Source organism: Molothrus aeneus, chromosome 19 (assembly GCF_037042795.1).
Source record: "Molothrus aeneus isolate 106 chromosome 19, BPBGC_Maene_1.0, whole genome shotgun sequence".
NCBI classification, from domain to species: Eukaryota; Metazoa; Chordata; class Aves; order Passeriformes; family Icteridae; genus Molothrus; species Molothrus aeneus.
In genome coordinates, this window is record NC_089664.1 from 10,680,410 (window position 1) to 10,702,868 (window position 22,459).

The 22,459-nt window shown below is 54.3% G+C and overlaps 1 protein-coding gene and 1 long non-coding RNA gene across 2 annotated transcripts; one reads left to right on the plus strand and one right to left on the minus strand.

Moving 5' to 3' along the window:
- Positions 1-337: 337 nt before the first annotated feature.
- On the minus strand, positions 338-13,846 carry LOC136564807 (uncharacterized). The gene is made up of 3 exons (XR_010784757.1): positions 13,791-13,846; positions 1,745-1,804; positions 338-1,319 (listed from the first exon to the last, which is right to left on the minus strand). It is a non-coding gene; the product is annotated as an uncharacterized lncRNA (long non-coding RNA).
- Positions 13,847-14,592: 746 nt separating this feature from the next.
- On the plus strand, positions 14,593-21,915 carry OLFML2A (olfactomedin like 2A). Its single transcript, XM_066562875.1, has 8 exons — positions 14,593-14,686; positions 18,333-18,596; positions 18,712-18,819; positions 18,933-19,118; positions 19,316-19,577; positions 19,686-19,919; positions 20,072-20,257; positions 20,489-21,915. Exons 1-8 carry the CDS (start codon positions 14,621-14,623, stop codon positions 21,088-21,090), a joined length of 1,908 nt encoding a protein of 635 aa, XP_066418972.1. The 5' UTR covers positions 14,593-14,620; the 3' UTR covers positions 21,091-21,915.
- The last annotated feature ends 544 nt before the right edge of the window (positions 21,916-22,459 follow it).

Genomic DNA, 22,459 nt, shown 5'->3' on the forward strand with positions numbered 1-22,459 from the left:
AGGGAAAAAACTAAGGAAAGACAGGCACGTTCAGAATGTTTTTAAATCCATGCTTGGGAAGCTTCAGATGTTTGTGTCAGCAACTGTTTGCTGCCTAGCACAGGCAGCACCCCGCAGATGTGCCTGCCTGGGGCACATCAGGGTGACACCGAGCACAGCCCACTCAGTGCTGCCACCACAGCCAGGGGACGGCTGGGGACAGTGGGGACCTGCCCAGCAGGAGCTCCAGGGCTCACCCATCCCCAGCAGAGGCCACGAGGGCTGGCCCATGGTCCTGACTGAGCAGTGGCCACCAGCGCTGAGCGGTGATCGAGAGACAGGGAGACATCAAAAGAACTCAAGGAGCTCGGTTTATTTAGTTTATCAAAAGTTTATATAAATGTCTTCATAGGGAACAGACAAGCATTTTTCATTTTAGCAAAAGATAACAGACATGAAAGCTGTAGCTAGACAAATGCACACTGGCAGTAACATACAGTTATTTAAGGGGGGAAGGAGGGTCAGTCAGCTCACGTTGGACAGCCCTGCCCTTTTTCTGCAGAAATGTTCTGCTGGGAGAATACTATGGGAAATTTAGTTATGTTTTAATACCTGTCAATGCATAAGAGTAAATATGAGCTGTGTCAGGCCACAAAGGTTCAACAGAGTATTAGCCAATATATCATCATGAACTGTACCTGTCTCTAGATAACAAATTATTCTACATATGCATGTGAAATTACCTGCTTCCATATAAAAGTGATAAACTGCATGAAAGCCTAGCTAGATACCAACAAAGATGTGTTTTATTAATCACCAGGCAAATAACTGCACACATGTTCACAGCTCAGAGCCTACCATGCATGCACTCCACAGGGCTGCTCTCACTATAAAGGAAGGATCCAGATTTTCACTCCCATCACACAGGAACCACAGTTCTCCAATAAAAGTCAGTGCAAGTCCACCAGCACAAAGGCACATGGAAAGGACCGTGTCCTGGCTCTGGGAGGCTTTTAGCAGTTGTGAACATCTGAGCATTACTTTGAAATGAGCTGCCAGTTCAAAGTCTGCCACATTTGAAAAATCCGCAGAGTTCCCAAACAATGAGATGAAAAGTTGCTCTCAGTGAGGGGTTCTCAGCCCTGTGAAGGACACGGTTTCCCACTCCCACCAGTCTGACAAGGGCCTGTTGCCATCTAGTGGATTCCCACCGACTGGTCCCTCCGCACAGCAAATGCCACTAGATGGAGTGTTAACAAGGAATTCTGAATTCCTCCTTTTTTAGGTGTCCAGCAGCTCAGGTTTTCAAAGTCTCAGAAAGTTACAGGCCCAGAATTACCCTGAAATTGAGGAGTATTTCACCAACTGCTCTCAGTTTCATGAGAAATTTCAGGCTATAGATTTTCAAGTGTTATAATGAAACACTATAGAAAAAGACTCCCATGTCAACATAATTTACATCACCTCAGGGGTTTCTATCACTCATGCAGGCATCTCCTTCACTGAGATAGATATCTCTGGTGGCAACAGATCTTACTCAGCCTGCATTCTGCTGGTGTAAATAGTGATGTACAGACCTGGTCTGTGCTATTTTAGTGAGAAATACCTCATCAGCTCTCAGCTGTGGGAATCCCCACTTCCATAAATAAGCATCAGCTGTAAAACTTCTCCAAGTCTCTACCATGGAGTATCAATTCACATCTCTGGATTACCTCAGAATGAGAAATTCTACCCCGTCCCACATGGCAAGAAAAGGGGTACTTACTGCCCACGGAGTTCACAGGGAGGACAGGAGAGGAGGAACTCATCTGCTCCACATCTGTAGCTAATGGGAAAGTGAAAATGAGAAAGATGTGATGTGCATGTCACTGAGAAGGTTTTACTTTGAAAACTTTCATTTACACTGAAATTGAATACGCATGTCTTCAGTCCCCCGAGGAAGCTGCTTTGAGGAGCAGGTAATTTTAACAGCATCAGCTTCCCCCTCTCAAGGTATTTCTGTCATACACATTATCTGTAGATCTACTTTTCTCAGCAGTCATATTAGTAATTTATAACTTGTGATGGTTTGAGAATATCAATTCAGAGCAACTTCCAGCACAAAGAAAGTCTAAATTACACCAGGTTTAAACTGTATGCAGAGCATTACTGTGGAATGAAAGGACATGATGATCTCCCATCTGTGGCCAGTGAACCTTCAAAAGATTCCTGATCAGAAGAGAGATCCTCTTCCAAAGGCTGGCAAGCTGCTGGAATTTGATCTGGAGCAGCATCAGAAACAAGTGTCTTTAAGCACAAGGCGCTCCAAAGCTTTATTTTCTAGCAGCTGAAAGAAGAAACAGAACTTCCTGCCTGTGTCTGCCAGTGAAAACCCTCAAAGTCAGAACGTGATCAAAAACAAACGCCAGATTGCCCTCTGTGTTTTGGAAAGGATCCACCTTTCCAGGACTCAAACCAGGAGAAAACCATCTTGCACTAACCAGGGTCATTTTTAACCCAAGATTAGGTAAAGCCAAGATGCATTCTTTGGGCTTGATCTCCCTCTCAGCACATCACCACCAACACCCAAGCCAAGCAGCTCAGTCTCCATCTCTGTGATTTTGGTGCTCGTAGGTCCCACATAATTATATATTCTGTAACTCTTGTTTAGCTCTAAGACCCAATAAATGCACACTACAAGTCTGCATTCCTAACCACAGAACACAGCCCCAGAAGCACAACTCCAGCCCACGCCAGGCTTTGCTGCCAGCCCAAATCCTGCCTTTCACATTCTTGCAATTCCCAATTCCGGGGCAGCAGGCAGTTCCCTGAGGACCACTGTTTACACTGAAAGTGCAAAGTTCTGCTCTAATTAGGCAAACCACAAACAAAAGTAAACACTTCAGCAGACCATTTTTACAGAATGTGAGAGCAGACACTGCACCACACTGACTAAATCCTGCTGCCATATACTTCCATACCACCCTGAGCCTCCTTAGTGTAGCTACTCAAAGCAGCAGCTTTAGTTCACCATGTTAAACACCAGCCATAGCTGAGAACAGCAACAAACACAATTACAGATTTATTCAGCAATGCCCTGGCTTGTTCCTGTCCTACTCCCCACTGGATTACCAAGGCATTTACTGCCTAGAACACCTACACATTAATTTATCATCTTGCCTGGCTCTCGCAGCAGTGCTCAGAAAGCTGCATGTGACATGCTGGCTGCAGACCTCCCAACAGGCTCTGCATTACACTGCACAGGCCTCTGATGTGCTCAGAGAAGAAAAATTATTTTGCATCTTCCTATTTTCTAACTTAATACTACAGTCTCCCTAATTTAGGAACTAGCAAGCCATATACTGTACATGTTTTGTAAATTTTAAAAAAATATATTCTTCATATGTAGTACAGCCATTTCAGGTTCCTGGAAAGAGTTTTGTCCTTTTGCCTGTTGAAAACTACATAAGCTCTCACATACATCCAAGTTAAGCCGAGCAGTAAGTGCAGGTTGAAGTTACACTGCCTCTTTGGAGAGGGGTGAGAGTGAGCCCTGAGCACAGGGGCCTTCAGCAGGCTGAGGGAGCAGCCCAGCAGATGGTCCCTGTGAGGTTCCCTGCTGCTCTGGCACAGGGGTCACTGCCCAGCCCTGGCCAGATGGCACAGGGCACGCAGCGAGAGCTGCTGCGAGGGCAGGGCACTTAGGGCAGTAAGCGACACCTGCCAGCATCTGGAATGCTTCATCCAGTATCATTCAAAGAGCAACTCAATCGTGCATGTGCCTTCTGAAGAGGGGTTTCTGAGTGGGAAGTGTTTAGAGAGAGGCAGCGCAAATTCTGCAAGTCCTGAAATTTTAGATTGTTCACTATAATGCCACGTTACAGGCTGCAAACAACAATGTGTAACTATTTCCCAGTCATACTTGGAAATTCCAGTTCATGGCTGAAATTCTGTGTTTTGCTGACGGTTTGTAGTATGTTCACCATGCTCACCACCACCCAGCTGCTCAAGTTTGGGGTCAGAATCCCCTCAATGCCCTGTGCTGCTGGGAACCCAGCAATCCCTGCAGGAACATGGCACAGCTGTGGCATCCAAGGGCAGCAACACATCAGCATTTCTGGTCTTGTGCTAACTACTGGCAGATGGTATTTATTATAACATATTAGTCTCAAAATCACACTTGGATTTTTTTCTAAGTACGTAGAAGCACAACTGCTTATTCTACACCTGGCCTTGAATAGATGGATTTAAAAACTTCCCTCTGTGTAAAAACACAGCTGTTTATGAAACATGGCAATGCTGATCTCTTACCCACAATCCTCCACCCTTCCCCTCCAGCCCTTTTTATCTTCACAATTATATGTAATCCATTAAATTCCTAAAAACAATTCATCCAAGGGAGAGGAGATATGGACTAACAACGAGACTAAGATTCTGGAAAGTGGATTGCTCTAAAAGAGGAAAAGGACAGAAGTCTGCTCAGCTCTGAAGAGCTGCTGCTGCCAATACAAGTATTTACCTCCTGACCTCTCCGCCCACTCAGTGAACAGTGCCAATTGTTTTCCTGTATTATATACTGTTTACAAGCCCTGAGTGGTATGAAAGGAATTAATAATTCAGCTCATGAAGCTGATGACCTTTATTGGGGTACCTCTCTTTGCTGAGCAGGAATCAGAGCAAAAAGCTCCCTTGAAACCACAGGGTTTCTTTTTAAGTGTTTTTCACTTTACAGCCTAATTTTCCACCATAACATAAATCAATTATTTCTCCTGTTTTAAGCAACAGTGCTACCTATTCTCAACCCCTCCATTTCTAACTTCCATTGTATCAAGCCAGGCCCTGTTCTTTGGCTTTTCCAATGGTCTGGTAAATGCACTGGAGAGCTTTGCAGGATCAGGAACACTGGGGAACACCAGCAAAAAGAGATTATGCCATTTTGAACTTCTCTTGACCTTTGCCTGCCCTTGTCCCTGTTCATGCTAATTGAAGGGGTATATGGGCTACTCCTAGAAATGAACTCAGCCTGAACCTGGACTCAGTACTGGACTTGGAGGATGAGCTGTGGTGCCGCCTCCCCAGCATGGAGGAGCTCAGCAGGTGACACAGGGCAGGTGACACAGGGCAGGTGACACAGGGCAGGTGACACAGGGCACCCTGAGCACTTGGGGATTCCCGAGGTGGGAAGGAGCAGAAGGTGCTGACTCGGGGAGGGGGCAGGATCCATGCCCAGGATCAACCCCACCTGTGGATCTGTGTGGCACAGCCCAGTGCTGTTTGTGGGGCTGCAGGCAGGAGATGTGTGTGGGACAGGATGCTCCAGAGGTGACTTTGCCATGTCCCACACCAGGCACCAAGGGTTTCTGTCAGCCTCGTGGCCCTGAGCTGTCACAAGCCCAGCCTGACCCGGCTGTGGGGTTCTCCAGGACCCCAGGCCCTCTCTGCTGAGCTGCTCCTCATCCTGCACCATTCCATGGGGTGATCCAGGTGCAGGATTTGATGGTTGTGTCTAACTTTGAAGTTTCAATCAACCTTTTCCTTCAGGTTACTGAGGTCTTTCTGAACAGCGGCTGTGCCCTCCAGAGTATCAGCCTGGTGTCATCTGCAAGCCTGAGGGGTTTGTCCATCCCACCATCCTGAGGGCTGATGAAATTGCTCAGTAGTGTCGGCCCCAACACTGACTCCCAAGGACAATCACAGCACAATGGCCACCAGTTAGTGCTTGAACTCAACTGAACAAAACAAAACAGCCCAGGTTTGCACCCAAACTGCCTGCTAGGATGACATGGGAGACTGCATCAGAAGCCCTGCCTAATGCTAAGGTTAATGACACAATTACTCTCTCCTCATCAATGAGTCATCCCATCACAGAAGGAATGAGGTTGCTCAGGCATGATCTCTCCCCTTGGCAAACCCATAGCAAACGCTCCCAATTACCTTCCTGTCCTTCAAGTGCCTGGAGAAGCCTTTTGGGAGGATTTGCTCCATACCCTTCCCACTGAGGGGCTGAGACAAGGCTGACCAGCCTGCAGTTCCCCAGAGCAGCTACTACGCAGCAGAGCTGAGCTGAAGGTGATTCATTATCCCTTATCAGCTCAATTTTACTATACAGAGACATTCCTCCCCTTTCCCCTACATTGCGTAGAGCTTGTCTCACCTCAGTGCTGGAAACACACACTGTTTGCAGAGAGGAGTGGGAAATAAGGTCATCTCCTGATAAATATTTTTACTTATTTTCATTTACATGGAATCCCAGTTCCTGCTTACCAACAAAACTGAAAGGAAACCTACACAGAGATGCATCTTCCATGTACCTGCACTGTATTCTTCAATAAAGTCTCTACAAACATTGTTATTTTAAATGCCTGTTTACATTCCAGTAAAATTCTGTCAGCATGCTATCTGATTTATTGATGCCATCAAAAGTCACAGGATTCCTGCCGTGCCTCCTGAGGCACAACAATCAAAGCAGAAAGGAGATGCATCTTGCTTGCTATCAGCATTACCACATACCTTATGGGCTGGGTTTCCAGAGCCTCTGTGATTTCTGGGACAGGGCACAGCGCTCTTTGGAAAGCTGCTGCTTCCCTGAGAGGTTCAGCAGGCTCTGCTCCTGGAAAATGGGGCGCTGTGGAGGGAGTACCCCCCGAGCCAGCTCGTGGTACCAGCGAGACTCAGGGCAGCTCTCAGCAGGCTCACTCCTCTAAAGGGGACTCATACACATTTGGCATCTTATTTCAGGCTTTTAGGCTACCAAAAGGGAAAACACAGTCAAGCACCAATGCTTTTTAGAAAAGTGATGATGATGAAGAAAAAAGCCTGTCCTAGAAGAAGGTGATCATGTCTCTGTTTCACACCCAGTGCCTCTCAGCACCCCAGCCCACAAGCACACTGCCTTTGTCCCTGGGCACGAGATTTTTGCATCTTCTCTACCTGGAGGACGTTTTGGTTTATTTGGGTTTTGCCTACCAGGCAGCCCAGCCTACTCCAATATTGAAAGATCAATTGCATAATCAGTCTGTAAATCTGGGGAAATTCTTTATTGACTTTTTGATAGCTGATAAAGTGTTGGCCAACATAAGGAATACCACTTCAGCAAAATCCATCTAGAGTTCACTAGAATTACCTACATTAAAAAAAAGCAGAATTAACTGATATTATACAAGGGATGCCATTTTTTCAAGAGTTAACATCAACGCAGATTACTACTGATCTCCTGAAAGATAACAGCATGTTATGATACACAGAATATGGCAGAAATCATATTCTGCTGCAAATTAGGCAGCATTCCCAGAGGCAAGTGCACTGGGTCAGAACCACCCCTGAACAGAGACGGGTGTGGCTCCCATCCTTGTGAGGCCACCTGGACGTGGCTGTGGCTGCAGTGACTGCCCAGTCCCTGAGAGTTCAGGTTTCCCCTCCATCACTGATTCCAGCATCCTGCTCATGCAGTGCAGCAATCAGAGCCCTGAGCACTGCCCTCTCACCAGCACCAGAACCCCGGGTCTGGCTGCAGTGAAAGGCTCACACTGAGCATTTGGCCTCCCAGGGACAGGGATTACCAACGGGCAGGAATCAAGGGAAATTGGATTCTCTCTCCCCACCACCTCTCTGCCACTGTCTCCCGTGTTTGCAAACCGCATTAGCTCCTGCTGCTTGCAATTCCAGAAACACTTCCCTTTCTCCTTGGGGCTCATGCCAGCCACAGCTGCCTATTGCTGTAATCTCATTTTGCAGGATGCCACATCTCTTAGTAGCTTTTAATTGTGGTAACACATCTAAGCATCTTAGAAAGCACATCAGAAAGTGTCTGACAGACAGAAAAATGCTGTTCGGAATAGAAAAATCCTTCCTGACATTTGGATATTTGTCTCCACTTGTACTAGAAAATTACCTTCAATGCAGAAAAATATCTACATTTTTAAAAAGAAGGCTCCTAATCTTTTCAATGAGAAATTAATTTTGGATTGAATTTAGTATACACTGCTGCTCTGAAGAACAATCTGAATTGGAATTGACTTTTAATCTAACTTAAATAATACAGCAGTTCATGTTTAGCTGATTTCCAAGACAACACACAGTTTTGTCTTTTTTAAAATCTATGTTGGAAGACATATGATTACAAGTTTTACAATTTTAAAATAATTGTTACATACATTGCTACATGAAATCTATTTGCATTCTTCCTTTTGGTGCTCCACAGATGGTGGTGTTCTGCTTGGGCAGCGGTGGGTAGGGCTGGTCCCCCTGCACCCCACCCAACCAGGGACCATGGCCACACCTGAAATATCTCACTCTCCCCAGGAAAAATCATCCCAGCATGGTCTGCTGTCTGCTGGGCTGAAGGAGATGAGAAAGGCTGTGGCACTGCCATTTATTTTGCCATGATTATGGCATTTCTTATGTAGCAATTATTGCAGAGGTTTTCATAGGGAAAAAAAAAAGGTATGAACAGGTCTCTTGTTCCAATTTATAGCAGCTTACTAGAAAATTTTGTAGGATTTCTTATTTGAATTTCAAATTATTATTTAAACTCTTACTGGAATTCAAATAATCCCTATCCTACAATAAAATATCCTACAGATGTTGACAATTACAGTTCACTTATTATTGGGCAATGTACATATACTTCTTTTAGCAAAACCCAAAGATAGAAGAAGAGGTCAAACACCCAGAGGTGCATTTCTTCCCCAGTACCAGTTTACAATAGAAGCTGTTTCAAACTTATGTCGTTTCATGAAAAAAAAGAGCAAAATTTTAAAATTCTGATCTTCTAGATAAAAACATGCTGCTGCTGGACCTGCCACTTCAGAACACAGAGGTTTGGGAACAGGAAACAAACCCTTCACCTACCAGCCACGGAAAAGAGGTAAATTAAAAAAAATCTAAGGAGAAAACAACTCCACATTACTGAAAACAAAACCGTGAGTGCAGGCTGGAGCAGTGATGCAGCACAGCCCGCGGTGTGCACAGATTGCCTTTTACAAAAGCTGGGTGTAAGTTACCACTCGTGAGTAAGGACCAACGCAGCCCCTTCCCTCTGTCCCCGTGAAGGGACATTTCTGGCAGGGCCAGCAATCCCTGTTTCCCACATCGTGTGATTGATTACTCTCTCCCCTTACAAGAGTTGATTGGTTTCCTGGTGCCAGGAAAATGATTGATGAATATTTCAGGCCATGGGCCTCTCTTCCTGCTGGGTGTCCTTTTCACATGTCTCCAATGGGCCTGGGGATTTTTTTCAAGACTAGGAAGTGTCATTTTTATGGATATCATCCTGTGATAGGGACAGTTCACTGAGCAGAGCCCTTATGCAAATCCAAGTGAAATACTAAAGGTCAGCTCAAGTGTTAAGGTGATGGACCCAGCTGGCAGTGCCAGGTAAGCAGGAAAACAGAACTGGGCAAAGAAAACTTCACAAAGCAGCAGCAAACAGGAGGCAGCGAGCAGCCACACCCTGAGCCTGGCACAGCAGCAAACTGGTACCCAACACTGGCACCTCTCCTCAGCTCCCTTCAGTTCTGTACACCACCAGGAGCACAGTAAATGTGCAGGTAAGAATAGCCCTGCTTGTGACCCACAGAAAGGGCATTTCCTCAGCACTGCCGATAAAACAGGCAGAGGATGGAGAGCCTCCTGGCAAAAGCACTCACAAGACATCTGAAACAACATACTTAGGAATAATTCCTTGTAAGTATTGCCAAACAACATAAAGCTACAGCTGTGAGACTGAATGAAGAGATTTTTGGAGGACAAGCTGGTGTTTGGCAGAACTTTCAGAGACTCGGAGTTCTTTTACAAATTCGTACTACAACCACGACAGCCATCATTCAATCACTTGGATTCAGGACCTGAGGGCTCTGCAGCAATTCCCACAGGTAAAACCCTGGGCTGCCGAGCAGCAGCTAATCAGAATAAACCCAGCATTGCCAGGAGCCCTGTGCTCATGCACAGCCCAGGGGTACAGCACCTGCAGGCTGGGAGCAGGGCAGGGAGCCCACCACCATGAGCAGACACTGCACCCACATCTCCTGCAGGCACAGCTGCAGAGCCTTTATCCAGCAAGAGAATTTTCTCTGAGGGACACCACAGTCCAGATTATGTTCCCACAAAATCTACTGAAGGTTTCCCCTCAAGTTTCAGCTGGGAGGTATTTCCAGACAAGGACATCACAGCAGTTTGCAGTCAGCCTGGTGTTGGAGCTGGGATAGATTTTTACTGGTTTGTTGGTTTTTTTGGTTTTTTTATTTTTTTAACAAAGGAAAAAAGGGCTTAAAAAATGAATCTTTCACACTGACTGGACATTTCTCTAAGTTTAAATTTCCCCACCTCTACAAGCCTACAGCTGGGATGATTAGGCAATGGAAGGTGGACATGTAATTTGTGCTCTCTGAAGGACGCAGGTCCACCCTGGGTAAATGAAACCTCCTTATCAAAGTGCTGGGGAGAACTCAGATACCCCAGGCTTATACTGCTACCAAGATAAGTTATTGGCAATCATTTACCAATAAAGAACTTCACTGAAGCCAGCCTCTCCGTGGAGTATTTCCTCTTTCTAACAAAACCTGTACAGAATCATTTTTATCAACACATAAAATCTGGAAGTCCTCTAATTATGTAATTAGAACTGTAATAATTAAGACCAAAGCTGAAGCTCAAAGGGTCCCCTTGTCCCCCAACTTCCCTTTCTCAATTAACTCTGCACAGTGATAACCACTTTGGCTTAAAGGCTAAAAAAAGGACAGGATCAAAAGGCTGGTTTAATACAGCTGGAGGGAAAGAATGCATTTCAGCTCCCCAGCAGCCATCTGATGAAACCCTGGGCCAATTCCCTATGTAAATGACTTAATTAGAATTACCAGATTACACTGCTGAAGGCTTTATTTAAATAGGCAGTTTATCAACAGGATAAACTGTGCTCCCATTCTCACAGAATGCTGGTGTAAATGCATCTGTTCAAAGCTCTACCACGTAGAAGTTGAACAGTAATTCAATAAACCACTGGCACATTTTCCCCACCAAAAAAAGAAATACCACAAAGGACTTGCCAGAGGCAGGACAGAAACACAGCTATTGCTTCCCAACAATCAAGAATTAGTCTCCCAGATGGGAAAGTTCCCTCATTTTCTATAATTCAGTATCTTTAAATTGTTTTATAGCAAAGCAGGGAAAAAATCTTGTTGTTGCAGTGCCACATCACACACTGCATCTGCTCAACATACAGCACTAGTCCTGCTCAGCACAAAAAGGCATGCATAAACCCATTTTCCTGATTAATGATCTACAGAAGCCATCAATACCAAATTCCAACTTTATACCAAGAGGTATTTTTCCATCTTTGCCATCAAATCAAACAAAGGAGTTAAGTTGTTCCTAAATTACAAGTCTTTCACTTCCCACCACAGTACTGAGAAAATAATGCATAGGGTTCTGAACTATTATTATTTACAAAAGCAAGAGACATCCACATTCAAGAAGCCAACACTGAGCTGAAATAACACTGTAGCTTCTTGTTTATTCAGAGACATTTGACTTCAGCAGCGTTGCCATTCGACAACTCCATTTGTTTTTCTTCCTAAATCTTCAAAGAAATGTTTATAGCAAGTAAACTAAGACCCAACTATATCAATGAAATAGTCTTTGTTAAGCAAAGGCTTATCTCATCAGATGCAAAGCAACCAAGCATAAAGAACCACTAAAAATGTCAGTGTGTGCCAGTAAAGTTTGGGAATGCTGTGGAAAAGGGAAGGGATGCAGGCAAAGGGACTTTTCTTTGAAAACCTTACATTCTTTGCGCTCTGACAACTTTCCTCTCTTCTCTGGTATGAAGTTTATCCAGATCAGTAATCTGCCCATCTGAAACTCTGATAGTTTTACGGGAACACAAAATTCAAGTTTTCTGTTTAGTTTCCCGATAAATCTTGTCTTCCAGACCACAGAACACAACAAAGTGTCCAAAGCTACCTTAATTCTAGCTAATCTGTTGTGTCCCTATTTTAGCTAAGACATTAAATAATTAAAACTATGTAAAAGCCATCATGTCTCATTCACTGAGGAAAAAGATGCCAACTGAAGCTATAGCAAGACTGATCTTAAATGGGACCCTGTTGAGAAATAATTGTTACTACTGCAAGAAAAATGAATGCCTTAATGAAATTGCTTTTTAAAAAAAACTGGCTTTATGCGTGGCTATTGATTTGCTCAAAGACAAAATATGTTTCTTACATGGAAGAGGAAGTACTCAAATTGGCAAGGGAAAACCATCATCTTATATTCTAAGAACGTCAAGTGTCCCCTCAAATAATGAGGCTGCAATTGCCTGTAACTGCTGAAATAAAACTACACCCTGCATTTCAAAGTTATCCTGAGGCTTCTCTCACTGAAGGCGCCAATAAACTTGCAGCAGTTTACTCTGGGTTAACACAGAAGCCACGTGCACAGCTTAAGTTCATTAATGATTTTAACATTAACATTTTAACACCAAGAATACAATCTGACTTTTATACCTCTGTCCTCCTACAATTTTCACTGGTTTTATTAAGACGCTGTTCCTCAAGGTATCAGAAGCACTATGAATCTTTCTTAAGAAAACGAACTATTCAGAGTCTTCATGTGCCATTATCATTTGCAGGTATTTTATAAAACCATGAATTAACAACCCAATCTTTCCTGCTCCTCCCCCAGAGGCTTTAGAAAGACTGAAGGTCAAGCAATGTCTCAACACCGCAGCAGTATTTCACATTTTTGAAGGCAAAGTAGCAAAAGGTTGTTACATCACCCATTCAAAAGACTAACCACAGCCACAGGTACATCTGTCACAAGAAACAGCTACGCAAAAAACTCTTAAAGCTAATCTGATTAATCAAAAGAGATTTCCCTCAAAATCCCACATCTGTGGGAAAAATAGCAAATGCAGACAAAGCATTAATATTGTTGTACTTTTAGAGACACTAAAGCAACAGACACTTCACAAATTAAATCAGAAAGTTCAAAAAGTATTAAGGCTATATTAAAGCATTAAGAGTGTTATTAGAGTGTTATTAAAGTATCTAAGAGTATTAAGTGTCTTTCATCCAATTGGACATCTAATTAAGTGAGGAGGAATAAAGTGCTTCCAGGGACAACTCAACGTTACACATCAGGGCGCTTACAGCAATGCCTATTTCTGCCGTTCCCACACTGCCTATCTTTTGGTACCGCCCGTATCTCGAAAACCGAGGATGCTGCCTGATAAAAAGCCTCTTTTGTCTGAGCAAACCCTTTGTAGAGAACCCGAGTACCTTAAGATGGTAAAATGCAATTGTAAACCATAAAAATTGGCAGGGACATTCAAGTGCAGATGCGGCATCTGCATACGGGAAGTGTAAAAGGGTCCCAAATGGTGCCCATAAACCCCGGGCAGGGACCGGCTCCAGGGGCTGAGCCAAGACACCCGCGGGGCACCGGGAGCAGCCGCGGGGCACGGCCGGGACACGCCGCCGGTAGCGGGACCGCGGGGCAGCCCCGGCGCGCCCGGACCGAGCCGGCAGCGGCCCCGCGCCGCCGCACGCACCCCGCGGGCCCTCGAGCACCGGGGCTGCCGGGGCAAAGGCGATTCCGGCCGGGCGAGCGAGATCCGCGGGGCACGCGCCCCGGCCGAGGGCACCGCTGAGGGCGGCGACCCCCGCGTGCCCCCGAGCGGGTCCCGGCCCCGGCCGGGGCAGCGGGGCAGGGCGGGCACGGCCCTTTGTTGCGCCCCGCGGCCGCGGAAAGTTGCGGGCCCGCATCGGGCAGGCGGAGCCCCCGGTATCGCCGGCCCCGCGCCCCCGGCCCGCCCGGACCCCTCGCTCTGCACTCACCGCTGCGGGGCGGCCCCTTGCTGGCGGCGCGGGGCTCCGGCAGCTCCGCGGGCGGCTCCAGCTCCATGGCGGCGCCGGGGCCGCGCCGGGCCGGGCCGGGCCGGGGCTCGGCGGTCTCAGCGGCCCCGGCGGCCGCGCTGCCCCATGGCCGCTCGGGCGCTGCTGACAGCCAGGGCCGCGCCGCGCTCGGCCGGGCCGGCCGCGCCCCGCCCCCCCGGGGCACCACGGGAGCCGTAGTCCGAGCGCCGCCCGCGGGGAGCCGGGCCCGGCCCCGACGGCCGCGCCCCCGGCCCGCCCCGAGCCCCCGCCCCGCCCCGCGGGCTCCCCCAGGCCGGTGCACCGGGAGCGGCGGGGCGCCAGGGGGCACCCGGCGGCCGAGCCCCGAGCGTCGCCCGTGGCACCGGGAGAGGGGAACCGGGCACCGGGCACGGGGCACCGAGAGAGGGGCGAAACCGGGCACGGGGCATAGCCCAGGGAAACCGCACAGCCCCGGTGGGGGTCCGAGCGGGCTGCCCGGGAACACCGCCTTCCCCTCGGAGGGGGGGACCGGCCAGGCCGGGAGGGACGGGCAGCCCCGCACGGGGCACCGGGCAGCCCCGGTGCGGCGGGAGCCCCGGGGCGGGCACGACCAGCCCCACCCGGGGGGAACGCGCCGCCCCCGCGCCGCGGCGCCGCTGCTGGGGCCGGTACCGCCGCCGGGACGGGGCGGGGCGGGACGGGACGGACGGGCGGACGGGACGGGCAGCTCCTCCCCGCCGCCGGGACGGGACGGGCCGGGCCGGGGCGGGCGGAGCGGGCGCTCGGTGCGGGCGGTCACCGCCGCTCTCGCCATGCGGGCGCTGCTGCTCCCCGCGCTCCTGCTCCCGGCGCTGGCCGCGGTGCGCGGCGCCGCCACGGTAAGGACGGGCCGGACCGGCACCGGCACCGGCACCGACTGGGGTTGGGACCGGGATCGCGATCGCGGCCGGGAGCGATCGCGGCGGTGGTCGGCAGCGGGCAGGGGCAGCCCCGTCGCTGCGGGACCGGCCCAGTGTCCCCGGCGGTCGCTGCTCTCTGTGCCCGGGCGGAGCGGCGGGGGCGCGGCCCGACACGGGCAGCGGGCGGGGGTCCCGGTAAGGGCCGGTTCGGGTGCCGGTGCTCCCAGCGGGCGGGGGTTCGGCGCAGGGAATGACCCGGGCTGCGGGCGCGTTCAGCGGTTGGACGGTGCCCAAGCCCCGGCGCTGCGGTGATGGGCGCTGCAATGAGCGGCTCCGTGCCAGAGAGAGCAGCCCAGACAAGCGGGGATCCCGCGGGGATAAGGAGCGGGAGCGGGACCGGGAGCGGGGGGAGCCGGCCTCCCCGTGCGTCCAGGAGCCCTCGGTTCCAGCTGGAAGACGTCTCCCACGGGGTCAGTGGCCGTAGCGCAGCCGGAGCAGGGACACCGGGACCCAGCCCAGAGGAATGGTGGTGGGAGCAGCTACTGCTAGGATCACCAAATGTTAAAAAGACGGGATTTTCCAAGACATTTGGTGGGAAACGACGCTAACGCAGCTGTTGTCGGGCAGCACTTAGCTTGGAACAGATATCCAAAGCCTGGAATGCCCTGTTGCTTGGGCTCCCGGCGGGGTGCCAGGGGTGATGCTGGCAGGACTCAGCGATCCACGCGGTGCCGTCTCCCTCCCCGCAGGTGCTGCCTGCTGTGCTCAGAGGTGTGTTCTCAATGAGATCCCATCGTGGGCATGCGTGTGCCACACAAGCGCTTGGCACGGCTGTGTCCCCGTGACCGACACGGGACACCCAAGCAGCGCCAGCGCCCGGGGCCTGGCCCCCGTCAGCCACGGCCCAGCCCTGCCAGCACCGTTCTGCCTCAGCTGCAGGACGTGTTTGACACCTTGTGCCAAGCCTGGGAGGAGGAAGAAGAGGAGGGTGACATGGTTTCCCTCCCGTGACGGGGACCTGCCTCCCGGCAGCTGTGCCAGAGGCGTGTGGAGCGGCAGCTTATCAACACAGCGTGTTTTCCTCTGAGACGAGTCCTCTGGCAGCAGCCAAGGGACAGCCTAAAAGCTGGCCAAGGGTCATTGTCAAAGGTCCCGCTTTCTCCAAATAATGTCACAAACTCTGTGCTCACATGGATGCTCTTGCAAGAGGTCCCGGAAACCGGGAAAATTACCCAGCTCATAAAACTTGCAGTGAGGAAACCCTCGGCAAAGTGCAGGGACACTCTCCCACACCAGCCATGGGTGTGCAGCCCCCGGGGAGCTGGGACCCGCTCAGGAGGACAAGCAGCAGCCACCTGCCAGCAGCCTGCGCTGGGGTCTGCGGCAAGTGGGGGATCCAGGGAAAGAATCACCAGAGCCCCTGCAGGGCTGCATCAGCCCCCATCTTGGGGAGCTCACAGATTCCACCTGGAGAAAGCAGAGCAGCACGGGCTGCCTTCTGCACCCACATCCCCAGCCGCCTGTGCGTGCCCTGGGGTGGGCTGTCCCTGCAGAGCCGGGCACAGCCGGGCAGGGGCTGACAGAGAGCACCAGCCGGTGCTGGTGGTACCGCGGACCCTCACAGAGGCTCCCTGCGTGGGAGCCTGGTTTTTAATACTTCCTTGCTTATGGGCTTTTCTGTATAAATAGAGCGTGCAGTTCCTGTTTAGGGAAGCTGGCAGACGGCACGGCGAGGTTTAGTGTTACGGCCCCCCGAAGGTGGGCGGCGGCCCGGGCACGGTGCGGAGGCACCCGCAGCGCGTTTGCCCACGCGGGACGGGCGCGGCCGGAGCCGGGCGGGTCTCTGGGAAGGGGCTGGCCCTTGGTGCCCTGGAGAGCTTCTGTGCGCCGGACACCTCCCCGCTGTGCAGTGTCGCAGGGAGGGGATGCACAGCCCAGGGTCACCGGCTCTCTCAGGAACGAGCTTCCTGCAGCCCTGCCCTGCAGGAGGCGCTGGGAGCAGGGGGGTCACAGCTGTGCCGGGGTCGGGCTGTGCTGCAGCAGCGGCGCCTTCACCGGGGGCTGCTGCTCTGGGCACTGCCAGGAACGGGGGACCCCAGCTCGGAACTGAAGTGGGCCTGCAGTGGGGAGCATCTCTCACGGGATTCCCGCAGGGATGTGTGCTCACCGGGCAGCACAGGAATGGACACTGTCCCCCAGGACAGCTCCGGCCGCTGCTGGGTGTGCGGCCGGGCTGGGAACCGTCCTGCCTGTTTGCACAAGCGCCAGTGGCCACAGGAGAGGTCAGGGGCCCCGGGGACGTGCGAGCCTGGCGAGGTGGTGTTTGGGGAGGGGGTCCCTGCCCCGCTCCCTGCTGAGAGCTTGATTAGATTCTGCTCAATTTACAGCCCTTTGGCGTCCTGGTGTTTCCCTTCAGCCAGCAGGACCTGGTTTCCCTTTGAACGAAAGAGGGTTTTTTGAAATGCAAAATGTGTGAGGGTTTGCAGCCCTTCAGAAAGGGGAGGAAGCCCCTGGCCCGTGTGGGCTGTGGGGAGCTGGGGTCCGTGCCCAGCTCAGGGACCCCCGGTGCCACCAGCACAGCAGGAGGATCCATCCCTGTGCAGCCCTGGGTGCTGCCTTGGGGCAGGACATGGAGCCCGCGGGCCTCTGCCCTTTCCCACGCCGCTCTGTGCTCCGCTGTGGTCCGGGGAGGACCGGGAGCCAGAGCTCAACTTGTTTCCCAGCTCTGCCACCGTTCCGTTTCCCAGGATGAGTCAGAGTCCCTGTGGGCAGAGCCCTCTCCCTGCGGGGTCACCGCACTGCCTCTCCCTGCTCTCCCACCCTCCGGGGTGCTTGGAGCAGGCTCATCCCCGCCCGTGGGACACCCAGAGCGGCCTGGCCACGCTCCTGCCAGCCCAGGGGTCCCCCGCAGGTGCACAGCCGGTGGCAGGGGGTGGGAGGGACTCAGCTCCCCTGTTCCTGAGCACAGCGGGAGAAATGAGCTAAACCAGCCGAAAAGCACCCTGGGCTCTGGAGCGTGAATCAGGGCCATGTGTGGAAACAAGGGAGTCCTTGAGCCTGTGCCTCGGGCCATCGCAGCAGACTGAGGAGCCGAGCTCACCCCGAGGTGGCTGCATGTCACCGCAAACAACGGACCCTGTGTGGGTTCGGAGCCACTGTGGGGGCACAGAGACACTGCTGGGTGTTCTTGCCACCATCCCTGCTCACTGAGACACTGCTGGGTGTTCTTACCACCATCCCTGCTCACTGAGACACTGCTGGGTGTTCTTGCCACCATCCCTGCTCACTGAGGCACTGCTGGGTGTTCTTACCACCATCCCTGCTCACTGAGGTCTTGCTGGAGGCTGGGAAGCAGCCACAGAAATGAGACTGAAGTACCTGGGCCACAAAGCATTGCAGGGATGAGCAGGTCTCTGGGTTTTGTTCACCGTCAGCCCAGCTGCAGAGCGGTGGGACAGGGTGCTCGGGACTAGGCAATGCCTCACTCCTTTGGGCACAGCCACGAGCCCCAGGGGCACTGGGAGATCTCTGGGCCAGCAGCAGTGAGGGGTTGGCTGTGTTGGTCTGCTGGGGTTGGCTCTGCGGGACACCCGGGTGGGCACCGGGCTCATCGCGTGTCCCGCAGGCGCTGGGGGATGTGGACCAGGTCCGGATGACGTCCGAGGGCTCCGACTGCCGCTGCAAGTGCATCCTGCGGCCGCTGAGCAAGGACGCCTGCAGCCGCGTCAGGAGCGGCAGCGCGCGCGTGGAGGATTTCTACACCGTGGAGACGGTGAGCTCGGGGGCTGACTGCAGGTGCTCCTGCACCGCGCCCCCCTCCTCGCTCAACCCCTGCGAGAACGAGTGGAAGATGGAGAAGCTGAAGAAGCAGGCCCCTGAGCTCTTCAAGGTATCCGTGGTGTGGTGGGACTGGGGGCCAGACCCCCTCCCCATGCTGTGCTGCCGTGTCCCTGCCCCGTGCCCCAGCCCTTAGCCCGGGCCCCATCCCTGTGTCCCCCCTGCAGCTGCAGGCCATGGTGGACCTGCTGGAGGGAACGCTGTACAGCATGGACCTGATGAAGGTGCACTCCTACATCAGCAAGGTGGTGGCGCAGATGAACACGCTGGAGGAGGTGAGCGAGCTCCAGCAGCCCCATCCCCGCAGTGCTCCCCCCTGCACAGCTCAGGACCCTCTGTGAGCCCCTGAGTGGGGCTCCAGCCTCTCCTCTCCTCTCCTCTCCTGCAGACCATCAAAACCAACCTGAGCAGGGAGAATGACTTCATGAAGGAGAGTGTCCAGCACCTCAGCGACCAGATGAAACGCTACGAGAACTACTCTGACATCATGATCAGCATCAAGAAAGAGATCTCCAACCTGGGCTACCAGCTGCTGCAGAAGGATGCAGCTGCCATCCCTGAGAGCAAGGCACAGGTACCCCAAGGCACAGGTACCCCTGGGCACATGCAGGCACAGCGGGTGCTGCCAGGCAGGGCCAGGCTCCCCCAGGCTTGTGGAGGATCCTTGGGGTAACCCCTGGGCTGGTGCCTGTGCCCCCTGCCTGGCACGGTGGTGGCAGGGAAGAGGAGGGCATGGGAGGGCAGGGGGTCTGACCGGGCTGTGCCCCCCAGGACACGACAGGTGGCCGGGAGAAGGAGGCAGGACGGTACCCCAGCACCCGCAAGGCGCTGGGGGACAGGGCAGCCCCCCGAGCGCCCAAGGAGAAACCGCTGAAGCCTGAAAAGCCCAAAAAGGAGAACACCAAGGCCAAGGTGGGGTCACAGCCCACGGCCAAGCCCAAGCCCCTGGTGCAGCAGCAGACTGTGGTCCGGGGCATCACCTACTACAAGGTCGGGCAGGCGGGAGCGGCAGAGGGTCCGGCCGGCAGCCGCGGTGAGTCTGGAGCAGGGCAGGGATGGGGGCCTGGGAGGGCACCTCTCACCGAGGGGGGCCAGGACCTGCCCCTGCAAACGCACTGACCCCCAGCTTGTCCCCCCGCAGAGGGCCCTGTGAGAGGGGCAGCCGTGTCAGAGCAGCAGGAGGACAGGGGCCCCCCGCCTCCGCCAGCTGAGGGTAGCCCAGCCCAGGCTGTTGCCCAGACGGAGAGCACCGTGCCCAGCAGCACGGCCGTGCCCAGCACCGCCCCGGTGCCCCGCAGCACCGCCCGCAGCCCCCCCGGCCCCGCCCTCGGGCAGGGCACCGGCAGCACCGGGGACCCCGAGACACCGAACAGAGGTGGGTGAGCGGGGGCGGCTGGCCGGGGGCACCCAGCCCCGCGTTCCCGGTGCCCTGCCAAGCTAAGCCAGCAGCAATCTGCCACGGGGAAGGAGCAGGGGTCAGCTGCCTGGGCAGGGATAAGCCTTCCTCTTCCTCCCCCTCGCACCCAGTGAAGGAGGCGGAGTGCGAAGGCACCATCGAGTCCGTGGAGCCGCCCCGGGAGCACCACAGCTACGGGCGCAACGAGGGGGCCTGGATGAAGGACCCGGCAGCCAAGGATGACCGCATCTACGTCACCAACTACTACTATGGCAACAGCCTGGTGGAGTTCAGGAGCCTCGACAGCTTCAAGCAGGGTGAGGAGCAAGCGGGCGAGTGGGCACAGGGGCCCTGGCTGCTCCTAGGTGGGTGCCCAGTGCTGGGTGACACCAGCTGTGCTGGGCCCTGGGGCGGTGGGCAGCTGAGGGGAGCATCCAGAGGGCAGCAAGGGTGACACAAAGCCCCTGCTGCTGCCAGCATGCTCTGGCCATCGTGCATGGGACCCCTGGGCTGTGGAGGGTCCCAACACCTCTCCCACCCACCCACAGGCCGCTGGAGCAACCTCTACAAGCTGCCCTACAACTGGATTGGCACGGGGCATGTGGTGTACAGAGGGGCCTTCTACTACAACCGTGCCTTCACCAAGAACATCATCAAGTACGACCTGAAGGAGCGCTACGTGGCAGGCTGGGCGCAGCTCCACGACGTGGTGTACGAGGACACGACGCCCTGGAAGTGGAGGGGCCACTCGGACATCGACTTTGCCGTGGATGAGAGCGGGCTCTGGGTCATCTACCCCTCGGTGGACTATGACTACTCCCAGCAGGAGGTGATCGTCCTCAGCCGGCTGGACCCCGTGGACCTCTCGGTGCGCAAGGAAACCACCTGGAAGACGGGGCTGAAGCGCAACACCTACGGGAACTGCTTCATCATCTGTGGCATCCTCTATGCTGTGGACACCTACAGCCAGAAGGAAGGGCAGATCTCCTATGCCTTCGACACGCACACAGACACGGAGGCAGAGCTCCGGCTGCCCTTCCTCAACCACTACTCCTTCACCACGCAGGTCGACTACAACCCCAAGGAGAAGGTGCTCTATGCCTGGGACAACGGCCATCAGATGACCTACGGGCTCAGCTTCGTGGTCTGAGTGCCCGGGCAGGTCCCTCTGCACTCCTGCACCCACCCTGGCTGGGGCACCCTGACGCAGCCTGGCCCTGGCCCCCCCACTCCAGCCAGGGCTGTGGCAAGAGCTCGGCTTCCACCCCAAAGCCTTCCCCATCTGCTCTGGCCATCACCTGCACCATGCCCACCGTGCTGCAGGGCAGGGGGAGCCCGTAAGAGCAGCCCCCAGCAGATACCCACCCTTGTGACAACGTGGCCCCCGGGGCCGTGGCAGCTGGGCCAGCATCGCCTCCCCGGGGACACGGAGACGAGCCCAGCCCCGCATCCCTCTGCCGCTGCTGGCACCGCCCGCCCGCCCTGCAGCAGCGCCCTGAGCGCCTCCTGCACTGCCCCCAGCCCGCGCACCGTGTGTGCCATCCATCGCTGCCAGCCGTGCCAGAGCCGGGACAGCCCCGTGCCCCGCCCGCGCCCAGCCCCGCGGGGCGGGCGGGCCCCCTCACCGCCAGGCGCCGGGAACAGGTGCCAGTCGCTATTTTAGGAAGTGTGGTTAAGATGCCTTTGCTTTTGCTGATCATGAGTTTGTTATTTAAATGCATTCACTGGAGCCGTGCAAGTCCCCTTCGGCAGCAGGCGTGGAGGAGCCTGCCTGGGGTGTCCTGCCTGCACAGCCAGCCGTACACCTGCCCTCTCACCTGCCCTCTCACCTGCCCTCTCACCTGCCCGCACCCAGCACTGGACAGGGCAGCCCTCGGGCCTCTCACTCCGTGTGAGGCAGAGCGAGGGGCTGCGAGCGCTTGGCTTGGTTTTGGTCATTTTAGACATGAGCAGTACTAAAACATAACAGATGTGAGAGCGGGCTGTGTGTGTTGTCATTTGTCCTGGAGCTGGGCAGGGAGGAGTGGGCAGGGTGGGTGCTCACCGTCCCCATCCCTCCCTGTCCCTGTCCCTCGCCATCCTTGTGCACTGACCCGACTTCCACGGCCAGGAGTGCCAGGGGTTGCTGTCACAGCTGCTGCACACCTTGCAGGCACATCTGCAAGGCACCCCACGCTCCCCCAGCAGCACGGGCACGGTGCCACGGCAGTGCAGAGGCAGGAGGGTCCCGGGACAGACCCGGGACAGCAGCCGGGTCCTGGGGACAGCTTTGGCATTGCCCAGCCTGAGCTGCGGCCCGAGAGCCTTCGGGAGCGCGGAGCAGCTGAGCGTGGGCACGGCGAGCAGCTGCCCCGACGCTGCTCAGGGCTTGGCAAGCGCGGAGGGAGCTGCCGGGGGTCCCGGGTGAGAGCAGCCCCCGCTGCGCCGCCCTCCCGTTCCCGTCCGTGTGCGCGGGGCAGCGGCCCCTCGGCCCCGCCGGGCCCCGCACGCACCGGCCGCTGGCCACGGGCGCCTCGTGC

Bases quoted from the DNA above. Each gene is read 5' to 3' on its own strand.
- OLFML2A (XM_066562875.1), top strand. From the start codon at position 14,621: ATGCGGGCGCTGCTGCTCCCCGCGCTCCTGCTCCCGGCGCTGGCCGCG. The intron at 19,578-19,685 runs GTGAGTCTGGAG...GTCCCCCCGCAG, and splicing joins GGGTCCGGCCGGCAGCCGCG to AGGGCCCTGTGAGAGGGGCA. The intron at 20,258-20,488 runs GTGAGGAGCAAG...ACCCACCCACAG, and splicing joins CCTCGACAGCTTCAAGCAGG to GCCGCTGGAGCAACCTCTAC.